At 36.2% G+C, this 19134-nt stretch overlaps 1 protein-coding gene across 2 annotated transcripts in view; it reads left to right on the forward strand.

Annotated features, from left to right (window-relative positions):
* GULP1 (GULP, engulfment adaptor PTB domain containing 1) overlaps window positions 1–19134 on the forward strand; it is a 63467-nt gene that overhangs the window by 15635 nt on the left and 28698 nt on the right. For both annotated transcript variants that reach the window (XM_009995231.1, XM_009995230.1), the window contains exons 2-3: window positions 6548–6619; window positions 16143–16241. In XM_009995231.1, coding sequence (XP_009993533.1) covers window positions 6548–6619; window positions 16143–16241 — 171 coding nt within the window. The remainder of the gene's footprint in view (window positions 1–6547; window positions 6620–16142; window positions 16242–19134) is intronic.

Below are 19134 nucleotides of genomic sequence, written 5' to 3' on the forward strand. Positions count from 1 at the left end.
GAGAGCAACTTTGGTAGCTGTGTTGCAATCTGATTTAATTTTCAATATATTATTGTTGTTAGCTGCCCTAGCGTATCACCTCATGGATCTTTCTGGAAAAGGTCTAAGTTTTGATAATGTACAAAATGTTTCATAAATTCTCCTGAAGTTCTGCTTAGAAAAAAACTGATTTTGCTAACATTAATGTGAACTCCTATTGTATTCTCCTTTTTCTGTGTCTGTTAGTTTTTTTCCCATCTGAGCATAGATTAAAAAGCTGTGGGACTTGAGGAAGAATCTGACCTGGTCTAGATGTTCTCTTTCTTTTGCTTTTAAAACTGCACCAAGCAAGATTTAGCTCATTGGGACCATGCTTCGAGTTTTCCTCCCAGTGAGCAGCTATGTAATTTCTCATCAAATCTAAACATGAGTTAGAAGACAGGTGTAGGCTGGATTATGACTGCCATATGTCCTCAGTTTCTTGGGCATCTATACCTGAGTATTTCTAGTTATTCCTGTTTCTACACATTCGGGTTCCTGGCAAGAACCCCATTCAGAGCCTATTGAGGTGTACTGCTCCAAGGAGATGACTGTATTGTCGGTGTCCATCAACTGTTCAAAGACATGTTAAGCTTCAGTTATCAAACTATACTCTTTATTATTTAGTCATTGAAATAAATTCAAAACTGAGATGATTGTTTGCACATTTGATATTCATGACTTCTTAGTTACCGTGCTTTTAGAGATTAGAAGAAAGTACAAATTAAACTAATGTAGCTTACTGAGAAGTTGCTTGAAATTTAAACACAATGTGGTTTTATATCCCTGCATCAGAAAGATTGTTTTCTTAATTGTTACCTAATTCTCTTATGGTCCTCTCTCTAGTGTTCTTTCCTCCTCAATGTTTAATAGCTTATCTAGTAGTTTTTTCTGTCCTTAATTACTGTAAGTATTTTCACCTATGTGTCTTCTCCTTTTTTTTTTTTTTTTTTTTTTTTCCCCCCAAATAGTACCCAAATGCTTCCTCATAAAAATGCTTAGAATGGTTTTCCTGTGACAGTTATTATTTGTACTGAACGTTGCAGTCAGACAAGCAAGGGGTATTCAGGGAATGTGCTGAGTCTGTGGCACTTTTCTCTCTCATATTCTTCTGTGCTAAGTTATATTTCTGCGCTAAAGTGAGCAGGAATCATGCCTGGGAGATGTGGTTGTTCTTAAGGTGTCACTGGAGAAGTGCAAGTCCCAAAAAGGGAAAAATCCTAACTTTTATGTACTCTAGCAAAAACCTGTGTTGGTGGAGAACCAAAGAAGCTGTTTTACAGCATCACAGAATCTTAGGGGTTGGAAGGGCTCTGGAAAGATCATCCACTCCAACCTCCCTGCCAGAGCAGGATCACTTAGAGCACATCACACAGGAACTTGTTCAGGCAGGTTTTGAATGTCTCCAGAGAAGGAGACTCCACAAGCTCTCTGGCCAGCCTCTTCCAAGGCTCTGTCACTCTCACAGTAAAGACATTTTTTCTAATGTTTACGTGGAACCTCCTATGCTCCAGTTTGCACTTATTGTCCCTTGTCCTGTCACTGGAAATCACTGAAAAAAGCCTGGCTCTGTCCTCCTGACATTCACCCTTTATGCATTGATAAACATTGATGAGGTTGCCCCTCAGTCTCCTCCAAGCTCAAGAGACTCCGCTTTTTCAGCCTTTCCTCATAAGGGAGATGTTCCACTCCCTTAATCATTTGTGTGGCTCTGTGCTGGACTTTCTCAAGCAGTTCCCTGTCCTGCTTGAACTGAGGGGCCCAGAAAGGTGCTTAGTTGTTACAGGTGGGGAAAGAGAAGGAACCCAAAATAGAAGGAGGGGAAAGAGGTGTTTAATTATAGTCTGTAGTGAACTTCTGCTGTGTACTTGACACTGAAGATTCACATGTGCAAGGCTGAACAAAAACTATTTATGTTTTAGGGGGTGATTAACAACTTAGACATTTGTTCATCTGTTTTCTGCATAGCTTCAAAACTTTTAATTCCTGTTTTATGTGATATACTGTTGTTCTGATGTTATCAGAACATGGATACATTTGTCTTCCTTTCATCACTAAAGCAACATTCCTTCAACCTGTGCTGTAGAAGGAGCTAATTTGTCAAATTTTGGCAGTGGGTATCCAATAATTTTACATTGCTTTTTCTTTTTCTTATTGCATAAGTTTACTAAGTACTTTAAAAATATAATTCCATTTAAATATGCATTAAAAAAACCACCACTTTTAGTGTTCAGGAATTTCAGAGAAATGTGGCTCTGTGAAAGTCTGGGTTTGTTTAAAGATTGCTGTGTGATGACAAAACAAAACGCATGTTGATTTATTATTAAAAATATCCTACACTGCTCTCTACTGGAGGAGTGAAAGTCTGTGTTAAATATTCAAAAGTGCACCTAAATCTATTTCTTAGTCAACATTTAAGTTGAATGATTTTTTTGTCCTTGGTAAAACTTAATTTTTCCTGAAGGTGAATTAGTTTTTCTGTATTCCACATAAGAGAAAAGCACCTGCATATATTTTGTTTAAAAAAGCAACTAAACAAACAAAAAGAACCCCACAAAACAGAACAAAAATAACAAACAGTTGAGAGACAAAATGTGAGCTGACAAGGAGAGGAATTACCAGAGACTGTTTTGTTCATGGCAAAAAAAGAAGTTAACCTTAATAATTCACATGACTTTACTATTAGCTATTGGGCGTGTGTTAACAGCAATAGACCTGTCAGAAGTTGTCCGACATTTGAAATGACCTTTAATTGAGCCACCAAAATAAATGTAAAAACAGCTCACTTTTCCATTTATTTTCTTAGTTTTTTCCAGTCAAAGCACAATTTAAAAGGTCTTTTGAATAATTTCACTATGGAATTGGACCAAACCGTGTCTTGCTGAAGTTAAATGCATAGGAAACTTCATTTCAGCTACAATATGAAGGAAGAGATATTCCCCGTGAAGGGTCTGTTTATTAGTTTGTTGTATAAAACAACTCTCATGGTTATTCTGGGGCTGACTTATTCTCCCACTTGTTGTCATTGATAGATTTTTGTTGATTGTATTGCGATGAATTAGTGTCTGTTAAATTCTCTGCTGCTGTGCACGATCTTGCAAATCTTTGCATATGCAGTGAGCATATCTGGTTGTCTGCTAATGTTCAGTATAAACAGTTTGATTTGAGGTGTTGGTCTTTTATGTGGCTAGTCAACAACTCCCTTAATGGGAAGTATCAATGAGGGAGGAAGTGGTCAAAGCAATTGCTGCAGACTTATAAAGCTCCCATATAGGATTCTGCATCAGTATTGCTTTTTTTCCAAAGGATCGTGATCTTGAACAGGGAAATTTCTTATTTAGCATTTTAACTTTGAAATTTTTTCAAAGCAAAGAGTTTCAGCAACTCTTCCAGCATGAATGTTTATGCTAGTCATGCCACAGCTGTTCCGAATTCCTGATACAACAAATATTTGTTCTCTGTGTTTGTGTGAGATTTGGTGAGAAAAATCTGCTGGGAAGACCATAATGCAATGGTCATCTCCCCATTCATTTCATGAGGATGGTGAATTAGTTGTAAAGTTATTTACTTTGGAAGCCCTGGAGGTGGCAGCCCGTCCGTTTTGTCTTAGGGATTTGATTGAACAGAGGCTTTCCTCGCATGGAGCTTGTTAGCTTAAGTCTCAGCAAATATATCTGTATTTGCTTAGCTTAACAATTATGAGTAATGTCATATTAACTGGTACCTAATAATAAACAAAGTATGATGGTAGATCAGACCGCACAGAAAAGGTACAGAACACGTGAAAAAGTGGGCAATAAAAAGCCTCCAGTTAATACATAAACTGTATGTTAAATCCAATGCATAGTCATTCTTTTGTTAGAATTAGAAAATAAGTGCTTTTGATTTGAAATTCTTTTAATATATTGCACCAAAGGAGGTCAGTCTAATTAACACAAGTATTCAGAATACTTGTTCTTAATTACTTTTTTCATTATCATCTTACCAAAACTAACAATAACTATATCATATGAGGAAGCATATGAATGTCAGGCATGAAACATATAAGCAGTTATAACTGAAATTGGAGCTTACCTGAATTAAAAACAAAACAACTACAGTTAAGAGAGAAAAATAGATTTTGGGTTCAAATAATGGATTAAATTAATCTTTATTTTCTTATGCTGCATAGTTTATTAAGCATGAACTCTAATTCTACATACAGTTCATAACTGCAGAGAGCAATAAAAGTTTCAGTAATGATGCTTAATGTCAAAACCAGTACTTGTCTAGAAGGCAGTACATTGGGAATGACTGGTAGAATTCTGCTTGGTTATGTTCCCTAAAACTGTATGTAAAGCTCATGATGTTGCCATGTACTTGAGTCTGGGTTATTTCTTTTTTATTCTTTTGTTTTTCTTTTTTTTTTTTTTTTGTAACTTGTTGAGCCAACCCAATTAGTATGTCTTTCTTCAGAATTTGATAGTCATTTAAACCTGTGTTTTCAGCAGGTCGTCTTTCTATTTACATGTCTGCTTCTCCCCTGTCCATGATGAGAAACACTAATTTCTGATTTGGGGAACATTACTATGAGCTTACCATTCCAGTGAAATTTAGCAGATGTCCCAGCTGTGGTATAAACTCAGTTTGGCACTTGTACTTTCTAAGGCAGTAATGTGGATTACAATGAGGTACAAGCCTGTGAGAAAACAGTATTTATTTAAGTTATTATTTGGAGCAGCCCTACATCCTTCTGGAAAAGTGGCTGCAGGCAAGGCACGATACCCCGGGGCATCAGGAGTTGTAGTCAACATGATTCCACCCAACGCCTAAATGTGTATCAAGAAGTACCAGCCTGCTTACCTTGATAATGCCTCTGGAGCTGCCAGTTTCAAAGCTACACAATTGTTGGGAAGCACATGTATGGAGTACGCTCAGCTGTCTGCTGCTTTACCATGGGCAGCAGCAGCTTGTGTTCTCTGCTCACAGAGCCTTGTCTACACTTGCAGCTGTTGTTGCCTGCATTTATGCAGGATTCCTGTACTGCTTATAATGTACCCTGGCGTGCTTAAAAATGTTACAGCAAGCCAAGTGTGTGATGCATAAATATGCTTGTGTACAGATACCAGTATTATTAGTATTCCTCTCAGATTCTCATCTGTCCCTATTTACTTTCTTGTCCATTCAAGCTTGTGGTTGCCTATTTTTTTTTTAGTCAACGTACTCACATACATTTGCTCACCTTTCCCTTTCTCTCTGTCACATGTAGTATCCATAATGTGCAACAATCATTCTTCTTTCTCTATATGTATTGTTTGCAACTGTCACTTTTTCAGGGAAGAACCCACCCTCTGTTTAAAGTTACCAGAGATGTTGCATGAAAGACAACAAATCAATAATAGAGGTTTCTGCTTTGTTGTTACAAAACCATGGTCTCTTAGCTGGAGCACTGTGGGATTAGGGAGTATTGACAGCAGATATGCCTGGTGTTTTGATTTACACACTGTTGTATTCAAGGTAGCACATGATATTTCTAAGTCAGTAACAAATTTTTAATGAGACTTTATTATTGGTGGAGCTGCAAAGTTTCTTAGCTTGAGCACATTGACTGCAGTGAACATACTTTAAAGTTTTAATACAATTAAGAACTTTAGAGTTACTATAGTGAAGGTATCTGTAACTTGGCAAATGTAAGTTCCTTTTGAAACTGCTAAGACTTAAGAATGGTGTGTACCTCTGGGCATCATCTTACTGTGTACTTCAGAGAAAAAAGAGGATTTGTTTTTTCTTGCTAGCGTTACTTTGACATATACAGGTAAACGGTATTACTTAAATCAGCTGTACCTCAATCTGAAAAGCAGGCAATTAAACATTAAATTATTACACAAATATATTTCAGGTAGGATTATTGTACATTTCTACCAGTATAATAGAAAGGAAGCAAAACCATGCTAAAGAACGTAAAAGCCTTTCAGTGTACAAATAAAGAGTAAGGTCCCTTTAAAGAATAGTGTTTTATATATTAATAGCTGTGTGTTTGGTTTTCATTAAAATCTGGCTTGATAAGGATATGATTTCTAGTTGAAATTTGTTGAATGTGAGACTTTTTTATTAAGTTGGAGACTGGTTCCTTTAAGTCTATGAAGTTATTGTACAGAGCAGCTATGAGAGCAACATCAGGCCTTTTTCATTCATCTTGAAACACTGTATGAAAGTTTTAGTACCATAATTCAAAACATTGGCTCATGTTGATTCATGCGAAGTATCTTATATCAGTGTTTTTTTTGCATTTTTTCATTGTTTCCCAAGAGAAGACAAAATGTGGTTGTTTTTTTAAACTGCTTTTGATAGCTCTTATATTTGTCTAATTAGAATTTAATTCCTGTTATTAACTTGATTAGAAATAATTGTATAAAATTTTGTGATTTATCTATAATTTAAATTATTGTCTTTCCAAAATGTTGGGTTTTTTAAATAATTGGAAGGTAAGATTATGTGATCAGGCCTTTAAGTTCCGTAACTTACTTCTAACTGATTACAATCTTTTCAGTTTCTTGGCAGTACAGAAGTGGAGCAGCCCAAAGGCACAGAAGTTGTAAGAGATGCTGTTAGAAAATTAAAGGTAAGAAAGGATTTTTAATAAAATCTTAATGGAATGAATTAATAACATGTTTTCACAAAGAAGACACTTCAAGTGTTTTTGGATAAATTCATTAGTTCTAGAAGCTGCTTTTTCTAATCTCTTCAGTGGTGTGTAGGCCATTCCTTGTAGTTTCCATATCATCAGATGTTCTGTTCCTATATTCAATTGTCTCCTAAATTATGCGATTATTTGTAATGTAAAGTTTGTACCTTAATGTGTCAGGATTGTTCTTTGGAAACTTTAGGGCTTCAGTAATGCTAATTTAGGATTGTTTTAGCTGTCCTACTCACATTTTGGCTTTTGAGTGCCTCTAATTATGGCACTCTAAATGTGTTGTCAGAGAATTTAAGAAAATTAACTTCTCCTTGACCAAATAACTAGTGACTTCAGTGGTGCATTTCTGTGGGCTGTACAGTGTTTCCCATGAGTCCAAGTTGGGTGAGATGCCCCTTGGTGCAAAACACAGCACGTACCCACTTCAAGAATGTTGTTGATGCCAGAGGACAGGAGTAGGAATGTCAAACCACACTCCACTGGTACTGGCTGACCCTGACTGCTCATCATCTAAGCTAACGTGTCTCATTCACATGAGCTGTTAATCTGGTGGTGAAGTCTTATGACACTGGCATGAATTGTGGTCACCCCCTACTTGTTATAATTGGTGATATATCTAAAAATAGAGCTGCAGTGAGAGAATAGGGTTTACAAACCAATATAAATCTGTTTATGAGAAGGGACCCTGCTGCCTTATCCTCCAGATCTTCATGTTTCTTTGGAAAAGGTCTGCACGCACAAACACCATCTATGTGCTGGTGCATATAGATGGCTGAGAAAATTGGACGTTTACTGTTTCTTCTTGGTTTTATGCTCTTGGGCACCGAGGGGCTTGGTAGACAATTGGAAAGTATCCTAGAGTAATGACTGAAAGACAGGGAAATTAAGTGTGTTTGTGGTATTCTAATGTTCTTAGTTTTACCCTTCACGGGTTACCACTTGCTAGTTACTGACTTGTTAAGAGTTGCTAACATGGCTGTGACTTGACTGAGTGACAGCTAATAGGATCAAAGCTCTTAAAACTGAGTTGTGGTAGGGAATGCTGATATGATTTGTTTGCTAGCTCACATTGCAGGGGAATTGCACTGTTTTGTGCTTAGCTGCTCAGAGCTATTGGTGCTGTAGTTTATTTAAATGTAAAAATTGTTCTGCCTGCTATAGTACCTTCCATAACTTTTTGTAGGGTTTTCATTATTCATTTAAATAGAGATTCCTTAGAAAAGGGCAGAAAATGTTAGGAATCAATACTGAAAACTTTGCATCTGTGTTATTACTCTATTACTATAATAACAAAAAGGAAGAATGAAGGCATAAAATACTATTAATGTAGCTCAGCTTGTAAGACTGAGGTTACCATTGAAAAAGCCATCTTTGCAGGATTGATTAGCAATTGTGTTAACAGCAGTTCTTTGCCATTATTTTCACTCTACCAAAATAGTTCAGCTGCTTTTAAAGATTTACTTAGTCAATTCGTACAATGTTTTATGCCAAAAAGATTTACTCTGCTGCAGTTCATCACACATTCTTGCCTAGTTGTTTTCAAGTGTTTCGTGGTAATGTAAATTGGACTATTGCAGCATGCTGCTAGTGGAAACAAAATGTCTGATTTTGTGTGCTCCTTGTACCTTTTATGGATAATACTGGTGTGAAACCTGTAGTGGTAGGTGTTTTGTGTGATTCCATTACCTTGAGCAAAGTTAATTCTGTGCAGAAATCTGTCAGTATAATATCCTGCTACAGAGAAGTTTTGATTCTATTTTAATGATGTTTTATAAGACTACTTATAAGCAAAGCAGCTGCTTTGCTTATGTCTCACTAGTGGAACTCAGGCTAAAAAGCCTGGGATATATGTGTCTGGCTTGGAAGTATGGAGCTTAGATGTCAAGTATTAAATGGAATCTTACATAATCAAGTTTATTATAAAAGTCACAACTTAATTAAAGACTACATTTGGAAAGACTTCAAAAATCTTGGAGCAGAAATCAGAAAGCAATAAAAAAAAGGTTTTATGTTTGAAACAATGCTCACTAAATGAGTTCTCATTTCAATGTCGATTTATGTTCTACATCTGAAGTCTTTCAAAAGAAGTCTAGAGGTACTGGATTTTATTATTAACCACACATCTCTGGCTTGTCTTTAGAAATGCTAATTAAACTTTTTAAACTAGTGAAAACAGCTTGAAAACTAATGCCTTATATTGAAAGAAAGCATATTTTTTTTTTAATAGGAGAATTTTTAAAAGCTTTGTAGCTTGTGATTCTATATATATTTATTATATGTATTTGGTTCTAATCAGAGTGTTGTTAATCACAATTTGTTTTTAATGAAAATTAGTAGCTAGCAGCAAAACGTATGACTCCTTAATATTTGGACCTATTTTTATAACTAGCATGCATCACACTAATAACCTTTGGAAGTCATGTGCTTACAGTGATAGACTATGGAATACTGTCACTGTAAATTATTTTTCTTAAGCCATCATGCCATCACACTGTGTCAGAATATACATTTGATATACAGCTCTTCAAATCAAAAGCTCTTGACTCGTACAGCACCAAGACTTTCTTCCCTTGCCAAACAGAGTTGTGCAGGACTGTAGCTCACTGCTCCATGCACTTACTTTTTCCAGCAGGTGGAGCTGATGTTCTACAGTAAAATACAATGACTTGGAGGAAATTTTTCTTGCTCCTTCGTTGTACTTGCTTTATCGCAAATACTTTGACTGTATTTTCTAAACACTTGCTAATTCAATTGCAATTTGAAAATTTAGTGTTTTCAAGCATCTATGCTTAATTTTTTCTAGAGAGCTGTACAGTGGATTTATCTGTTTGGGTTTTCAAATTTCTTGGAGCTGTTCTGCAGGTGAAAGAGGAAAGTTGGCCACTAATGATTTAAAGTGTGTGTTTTTATCTCTAAGATAAGACGAACTGTTCTCAATTTATTCCAAACAATATTTTTCTTCTGCTTTTCTAGTCAAACTAGTTTACAAAGTTAAAGGAAAACTAAGGAAAATGGTAGCAAGATGTCATACGAGAACATGCCGAAGTTATTCAAGCCTGTAGGTGTTGTCAAATTACACATTATTTTATAAAGTGAAATGATTACTTTCCTTGATTAGTGAAGGATATAATTTCTAAATCAGGAATTAATAAATAGGAATTAATTTGGTCCTTCTTAAGTAGTGCTTGAGGTGTTGCCAGAGGTGAGAACAGGTGGAACGATCAGCATAATAGGTGGAAGGAAATGGCATGGAGGGGTGTTAGGGAGAAACCAGAAATAAACACCTGAGGTTTTGGCTGTTGCTTTTGTAGTCTTCAAAAGGATGTTTTCATGAGGACCAAACTTAGGGCTGTTTTCTTGCCCAGCTGTCAACTCGGCTTGCTTTTGTCCTCCTCTTTTCCTCTGTAAGTGGAGATGACTAAAGATAATGTAAATAAAATTAATCACTTTGAAGCCACTTGGAATTTTTTTCATCAGCCCCTTGACCCAAAAGGATACACAACGTGAAGAGTGCTCTTTCACACGCCTCCACACATGCTGTGATGCTGTCCTGCTGCTGCTGGTAGTGGACTATCAGTGGACATTGTTGTGAGCTCCTTTCTGTGGTAAAGCTGGGTTTTATTTGTTGTTGGAAGAGCCGAGGAGGGTGGATTACAGACTATGTTTTAGTTCTGGGATGAAGAGGTTTCAAGTGAAGCCTCACAGCCATGGCTGTTCCCTTTTGAAGTACTGAAGAAAGCAGAATGTGTGGCTTGAGACCAGCCAGGGACAGCTTGAAGACCAAAGCAACTGCGAAGAGCTGAAGAAGTGAATACCTGTTTACCCTCTCTCTCAGAAAGAAAAATCACCATCAAACAAACAATAAAAATAACCACCCTAAAAGCAACAAAAAACCCAACATCCTCCAAAAAAACCCCAAAAACAATAACAGCAAAAACCTTCAGGGAGGGAAAGATAGAAGACTGTAGTATATTGTCTGTGGTTAATTGTTCAGTAGCCTGCCTCTCAGACTGGAAAATAGGATACAACTTATTTCATAGAAATGGATTTCTGAGACATCTTTTTCCCTAGCTTGCTTATTTTCAACAGATTCAGGTTCACATATCTGTGGGCTTTTCATCCTTTTTTCTCTTCTTGACAGCTGTTTTTCAGAGGTCATGATTTTATTATACTTGCATAAAATGTGCATGAGAGTTTGAACCGTAATATGTTAAAAAAGATGATGTGTAGTCACTGCAAAAGAAATAGGGCATTTTTTGTCCTTTTTTTTTTCCTTTCGAGACAGCTTTCCTTTTAATGAATATTCTTATGAAAAAAATAGAGGAAAAGCACCTTCTAAAAGCCGGTTATAAAACTCTGTCTCATATTAGACAACTATGTTGCCCTCAGACAGACATCTTTTAGGAAGCGCAATGTATTATGTCTCACTGGACACCTACATAAAATGAAGGAGGTGAACCTCTGTTCCCTGGGCTGAAGATTAGCATTTAAATCACAGAAACATCTACCTTTGATATTTTGAGGTTTTTTAAGAAACTCTTCAGTTGTGCAGTAAGGTGTAAATATTAAATAAAAGCAAATAGTTTTGATTTGCATAGCTTAAATTGATTCAGATAGAATTTGTTTTAAACATTATATCTTTAAAGCTCCTGGCTGTTTTTAAAATGCAATTTTTTTCCTCATGTTATTTTTGCTGATTAATCCTTTTACTCTGGTTTACTAAGCCTTGATGCATCAGTGTTTCAAATATACTTTTAATAAGAATCTGAATGTTTGCAATTTTGTCTGCTACTGTAATAAAAGAGGACATATATGAAAGTGTTTATTTTTAAAGTTAAATTAAACCTTAGCAAATAAATCTACTTGCATCTATGGCATTCCCTAAAATATTTCAGGAAAATATTATCTAATTTCCATCGTAGTTAATTAAAGCTATCTCATCCCACTGAGCTCCTCATACTATTATTGGGCCAAATCTGGGTGTCTTGCCTGAGAACAATATATGTATAAACTAACAGCTTAATAATTTGGCCCATCCTATCTTTTCCCAAGCCATGCTGTGAATCATTATAATGTTACATTATTATCCATTTTGATGCCAAAGGGAGAGTATAGATTTTTACTTAAATAATCTTGTTACTGTGACCTATGAGTGGAACTGCAATGTTACAGTTCAAATGTGTGCTGAAATGAGTAAATAACATTTGTAAATCTGCTCTGTCCAGTGCTCCCCCTGGGTAGAAGGAATTAGAAAAGCAGAAAAGATAGAAGAAAAAAAGGAAACTGGCTGATACGTAAGTGTCAGGATCTGCAGTTAAAACTGCACAGGCCTGGGAGGTGGCTGAACTGGGATTTCTAGAGAGAAGGTTGGATAGGAAAAAAATTACTTATTAGTATCTGCAAGTTGTTTTGTGGGCACAAAAAACATTAAAACTGTAACTACAACAGATTTTCTAACATAATCTACATGTACTTTTCACTTTTCTCACTCTGTCTCTAAACTTTTGATTTAAAAGCTTATTCGTCTCTCTGGATGCGTGTGTTAAAGAGACCCTTTTGCATTTTTCTTTCATCATCAGCTTGGTTTGACTGAATGGAGTTTTTTATAAAGTGGGATTTCCAGTCCTCAGCTAACTTCTCCAAATGTGATCTTTCTCCATTTTGTCAACATCCTTCTGCATTAAAAAACCTCAGAACATAAAATTTTAGTAGTTTCTCAGAAGCTGCTGATACAGTGCAGCTGTTGTTTTCTAAAAGATCTTTTTGGAATGACCAAGGATTGCATTAATCTTCCCAATTGTAGTTTCATGAAAAGTTCTACAGTTAGTGGAAAGCCTGCCATGACATCAAGACTTCCTTAATTCCATCTTCACAGGATAGTCTCCCAAGAAAGAAAGTTTGTTTCTGTAGGTACGATTTGCAAAGTTGTTTTTTTGCATGCAAGGTAGTCTGAGGTTCTGATTGGTGAGGTATTCTCTCTCTTGCTTGCCCTTCCATCAGCCTTTGTGATCTTTAGGCTTCTTCTGTAATGATTTTAAATTTCAGATGGTAAGTTACTTTCCTCCCTATTTTTTGCTCTTATTTTTTTTCTGCTTGCAGATTTTATCAGTAATTATTTTCCTCCTGGTCATTGTTCAATACTGTCATGCTTAAGAAATAAACCCTGCTGGAATACATTAGAGACATATCTTCCCCATGACAATTTCCTGTTTATAACTGCATCTGGAAACTAATGTAACTAACTTAACTAATACTTTCTTTGTATTGCTTCATTTTCTAAATCTAATGGCATGCAAAGTCAGTCAAATGCCTTGTCTGTTTTGACAGGCTGCATTTTTTGTAAAATCAATATTGATTAACATTAACTTCATCTCACTTGAATTCTCTAGTTCTTGAACTGCTGTTATGCCTTTTGAGAGTGGAGCCTTGGTAGGGTTATTTTGTTTACCCTTTTTTAGTGTTGGCACAGAATTATCTTCTGGAACTTCCTCAGTGTTGTAAGACTTCTTGACTGCTTGGAGCAAGCTTTGGCCAGCTGTTATAAAACCCGTGCAAGTAATTCAGAACTACTTATTTTTAAATCTGTTGTTGTGGTAGCTGCTGTTCAGGACTCTTGAGATTATTACAGTTGAAAAACCAAGCTTTTGACCATCATTCTTAACATACACTGACTTCAACTCAGTAATGTCAAATATTATTCCTGCTTCCTCTTTATTACTGCACAGAAATACTTGTGCACATCTTATTTATTAAGGGACATTTCCAAAGAGCCAGGGTTCACTCAAGGTCAAGGCTGTTCCAAACTGATTTATGCCCGAGGATTACCTATTGGTTAAGGTATATTTCTGTTCACTGTAAAATACATTTGAAATTGAGATGCCCAAACCGTCCCGGTAATCTGTTTTTTGTGGTTCTTCTGTAAAACATGTAGTAAAGTGAGACAAGCACAGAGCTCTATTGTATTAGGAAAAGGGACCACATATGTCTTCAAAGTTTTATTCAATAAAAGGGCATAATCATGTCAGAAAGGAAAACTGACAGAGCAAGGTTATTGAGTGAAAATAATAGTGTTGTTTAGGTTGGAAAAGACCTTTAAGATCATTGAGACCAACTGTTAACACACCACTGCCAAGCCCACCACTGAACCCCTCAGCACCACATCCACATGGCTTTTAAATATCTCCAGGGAGAGTGACTCAACCAAATATATTAAAATAATCTGAAAGACAATTTAAGTTTTACTGTCATCTTGGAAAAAAAATCTGTGCTTATGTAACATTCAGTGGCCTATCTTTTTGTTATGTTTTTAAAGCAGATCAAAGAATCGATCAGGTTAAATTCATAGTATAAAATTAAAGTCATATTTGAGGGGGTAGTTAATTACAAATTTTTATTAAACGATTTTTAATGTAGCAAATCTGAATTTCCTACAAAGTCAAGAAATATTTTGACCAAAGTGCTTCTAAACCAGTGATTAATTTTTAGAATTTTATTTTCTATAAGATTATTTAAAAAATAATATGCATGTGAGATTTCCCACTTTAATTAAAATAACGGGATGGCATAGTCATGAAACTGTATTAAAAATACACTCTTAATATGTGAGAAATGTGCTAGAAGGTAATAGGAAGACTTAAAAATTATGCATATATTGCAAGAGCTGTATAGATGCTACTGAAGAGTGGCAGAAATAGAAGCTATGTTATATTGGCTTGACTTTTGTCTAGTTGGTTCTTAGTAGTAAGTTATGTGTGAACTTTCGTAAAATAATTGGTCAATGTCTATAACAATCCTAGCTGTTGAAATGTAAAATGGGTATTTAGATTTAAGTGTTGGTTTTGAGAATGGCATGGAGTGGTTTAGGTGGGAGGATGTTTGGTTTTTGTTTGCTTGTTTATTTAAAATAGCTTGTGAAGGATCTGGTATTTATCAGCTCATGTAATACATTAATAAGTAAGAAACTGTCTGAATGGGTCTTCCTACGGTATGAAGTTGATAAGATTAATGTCCAGTTACTAAATTTTTCTCTAAGTGTGCTTACAAAATGAGGTATAAAATTAGGAGGAAAGAAAAAACAGATTAATGATCTGCTTTCATGGTGTTTCCTTAGTTAATCATTTTCCATGAACAGAGCTGTCTACAAGCAAATGAAATAAAATACATGGAGACAGTCGTACTGTATGAAGTAGTTGAGTCCATGGAAAAATTTCCCAGGTACTACTTGGAATAGGAATAGAGGCAGAACAACTATCACTCAAATAAATAGTTAAAATCAGGGGCGTAGGAGTTTTTTGGGAAGGTATCAATTGGCTGCAACCACAAAGTTGACAAAGTAATTCAGGCCTCTGTCTTCCAGGTCTAACCCCTTCTTAAGCTGGGTCAGCACCCATGTTGACATCCTAGACTCTTTATGCCATTGAAAGTTATTGTCCTCACTGACTTTTTATGTATTTTATTTGTATTCATGGTCAATTATGCATTCAGTTGTACTTGACTGGGAGCAACTTTGAGGATGATGTGTTTAGACATATGGCTCTGAAGCAAACACTCCAAGTCCTTTGTCCTTCAGTGAGTCCTTGTACTTACCATTTGAAAATACTTTTCTGGGCTGTCAAAGGCTCGAGAGGAAAAGGGCCTGTAAGAGCATAATACAGAGGGATTCCCTGTCTTTAGCAGCAAAGATACCAAAATTCATTACATGTCTTAACTGCCATGCAGCAGCAAATTTTAGATATTCTGCCTATTTTATATACAGTGTTTGTAAGAGGAAGACAAGTCAGATCTAGCAGCTAGAAAAGAAGATCTAAAATGGTGGAAAACATCTTCAACAGGGGCACAGAACCTGTCCTAGTCATATAAAATGTTATCTGGCCATCTCCTAGTGATCTAGTGAATAGAGAATATGATAGAAGAGATCCATTATTTCTTAGGTGTTGACAGCTGTTGCTGTAGTCCTTTTACACTGAACTGGTGTAAAAGAAATAATTTCCTTAGAGGAACATACATTGTGTACATAGTGCATATGTACAAGAAGTGATTGTGGAAATAGCGGGATGTGGAAAACATAACTCTGTTTGGTGCTCAACATTCAAGCAGTTGACAAACTGTCTTTAAGTGTTCAAATTTCTACCGTTCTCCTAGATGTGCCAGAGCTTGAATTATGTGCATAAACAGCACATTAAAGTTTCAAGAGAATCAGCTAAGTAATTTTAATATTTTTTTATTTTTTTTATAAAATATAGGAGTATTCTGTAGTGTGCAGTCAGAGATGCTGTTCTGTGCCCAGCTCTGACTTTGGGAATGCTTGGTGATGTTTCTAAGAGCTTTTGGAAGAAGGAAGTTACAACTTCAGTTGGAAGCAGTTGAGAGAAAATGACAAGTAATAGAAAAGATAGAATAAAGAAAACTTACTATCTATGTGATTGCTGTTAAATTTTACATCTTCTAGTTTGCAAGACATATCAAGAAATCTGAAGGCCAGAAGACCCCCAAAGTTGAACTACAGATCTCAATCTATGGTGTAAAAATTCTAGATCCAAAAACAAAGGTAAGAGACTTACATTTGTGGTGCTAAACTAGTAATTAAATACTGTTTTAAATTTTTAAAATGCTTTTATTGTTTTATATTTAGAAAAAAAGTATTACTAGAGCCATTCTGTAGATGGAGAAATCTAAAATGCCATTTCTTGTTATAACACATGGGTAACATCATCCCGGGAAGGTACATAATGCTTCAGAATATAGACTGTATGGGACTTAATTTTCTTAAATCCATTGACACCAGAGCTTTTAAACTGTGAGGAATGTGGAAACACTGTAGTAAATAAATGGAGATACTGCATGTGATAAACAACCCTTTCCTAATGGTCACCACTGTTTAGGTGCCCAAATGTAGGTGTTTGCAGGTGGATGAGGAGACATTTCTTTGCAGTGGCTTCATCCTGCTGGTTTGGAATTGCACTTCTTTCCATAACTTCTTCTCCAACCCCATCCCCTTGTGGTTTTAAATTATTATCCCACCTCCCTAGAGCACTTGTGTTTCTCAAGTGTGTCCCCCATTTCTCTGTAAACTTCATGTACCAGGCCAGAAGAACCATGTAGGCTTTTCATCTGACCCAGCATGACAATTCCAGCCTTTTCTGCAGTTAAGTCCATTGAGTAATGCTGTGGATGGGTTTTCTGTTCCTTTGTTTGTTCTATATTTTGGAAGGGGTTACATAGTAAGCAAAGCATTCTCCTCACAGACTTCAAAGAGAAATAATGAGATAAATATAATCAAGCTAAAATGTATTTATTCAAGTCGGCAATTCTTAACATCTGAGCCCTCTTAAATCTTTTATACATGTGTTGAATGTTGGATTTGAATGAACTGTTTGTTAGTGCTTCTTAATTCTGGAGTAATTGCTACCATTCAGACAGTGATGCTGGCTTTGGAGAAGATGTAGCTTTAGTTCAAAGCTCTATTCTTACAACCTGTTTTCACTTCAGAGTCTAGATACACCCACAGTTCATAAGCAGAGGAGAAAAGAAATATTTATGTCAACTTTAATTGCAGTTTTTGCATCGTCCCTATGTCACAGGACAGAAGTGGGTACAAAAGCCTATATCCTGGCAAAAAAACTGTTTTATCCTGTTCTAAACGAACAGTTTTAAATGCCAAAATATGTTTGTTTTCCTTACTCTCCCTGCAGAGATTAAGAGAAAACCTTGGGATGTTCCTTGGGGAATAGGAGCATACTGACCTAATAGGAATGTTGTTACTACAACTCAAATAGTAATCAGCTATGAGCAGTGGTTCTGGAGCCCTGAACAGAGGCACATAGAGCTCTTGGAGTGAATCCAGAGGAGGGCCATGAAGATGATCTGAAGGCTGGGGCACCTCTCCTACAAAGACAAGCTGAGAAAGTTGGGGTTGTCTAGCCTGGAGAAGAGAAGGCTCTGAGGAGACCTTATAGTGACCTTCCAGTATCTGAAGGGGTACAGGAAAGCTGGGGAGGGGCTTTTTTGCAGGGTGTGTAGTTATAGGACAAGGGGTGATGGTTTTAAGCTGGAAGTGGGTAGATTTAGGTTAAACATTAGGAGGAAATTCTTTAGTGTGAGAGTGGTGAGACACTGGCACAGGTTGCTCAGGGAGGGTGTGGATACCCCTCCCTGGAAGTGTTCAAGGCCAGGTTGGATGGGACTTTGAGCAACCTGGTCTAGTGGAAGGTGTCCTTGCCGCTGCAAGAGGGTTGGAACTAGGTGATTTTTAAGGTCTCTTCCAACCCAGACCATTCTGTGATTTTGTGGCTTAAATTCTGTGTTATCATTGCTGAATAATTTTTTCTTTGTGTTTTTGAAACAAATCAGTATTCATACAGAAGAATATTGGTTAATAGTCATGTGATGGCTGTTAATAGTGACAGGAACAGGAGGCCTACTCATGTATCGAGACATGTACTTGACTCTCAAAAAGGAAGGATTATAGTCAAGTGTTTCTGTCCTTAAATAATATAAAATAGTTACATGGTTCATATAAACCTAAAAGAGGCAGAACAAGCATGTGTTATTAGATGTAACTGTTAAAGAGCTACAACAGAAAGAGATTAAAACATGAGAGAGATATGGGGACATGGGAGAAATAGAATACAGAGAAGAACAACCATAAAGACTGAGAAGAAGAACTCTGTTGGGAGAAGGAGAAAAGTTTCCCCAAATGGTAAATTTTTTTTGATAAACAGTTGTGTGCAGAGAGGGCATGCCCTGGTTTCTGAGCTTATAGCAATCTGGGAACCCCAGTGCTGCACAGAAACTTTCTTTTTTTTACTAGATAATAGTTCACATCTAAGCTGCATATTTTCCTTTAAAGCACATACTGCTTTCCCATGTAATAAGCCAAATAAAATACCAAGAGGAGACTGAAAAACAACCAAAAAAAAAGAGATGGTTTATTTCACTTTTGTTAAACTCTTAGCTGAAGAGCATTGCCACTGCAACTTTTTCAATAGCTGGAATATGCTTTTTAGTGCAAGTGAAATACAGTATCAGAAATATGCACATAGTAAAAAAGCTGTTTACATCTTAAATAAGCAATTACTTAGATATCTAACTTATTCTTCTGTGTCCCAGAGTTTGTGAATAACAGTAACTTTATTTCTGTATTTAAGGTAGAACAGTAAGGAATTATTTCAGTAAAGTTATTTTAACAAGTCCTGGGAGGTTATGAAATCTGAAGATGGTGTGCACCTGGGAAAAGAACAGTATTTTGCATAATCAGCCCCTAAATAATTAATTGCACAGGGACACAAAACAACATAAAAACCTATTTTCTAAAACAGAAATTATGGTCCAAATAAACACTTCCAGATAAATGTTGTCCATCTAAAAAGTTGGGCTTACATTCAGTAAAAATGGGAATGTTTGTTATGAGATGAGTTTGCTAACTTCTGTTATGCTTTAAG

This window comes from Chaetura pelagica, unplaced genomic scaffold (genome assembly GCF_000747805.2).
Source record: "Chaetura pelagica isolate M959 unplaced genomic scaffold, ChaPel_1.0 scaffold33, whole genome shotgun sequence".
In the NCBI taxonomy this organism is placed as follows: domain Eukaryota; kingdom Metazoa; phylum Chordata; class Aves; order Apodiformes; family Apodidae; genus Chaetura; species Chaetura pelagica.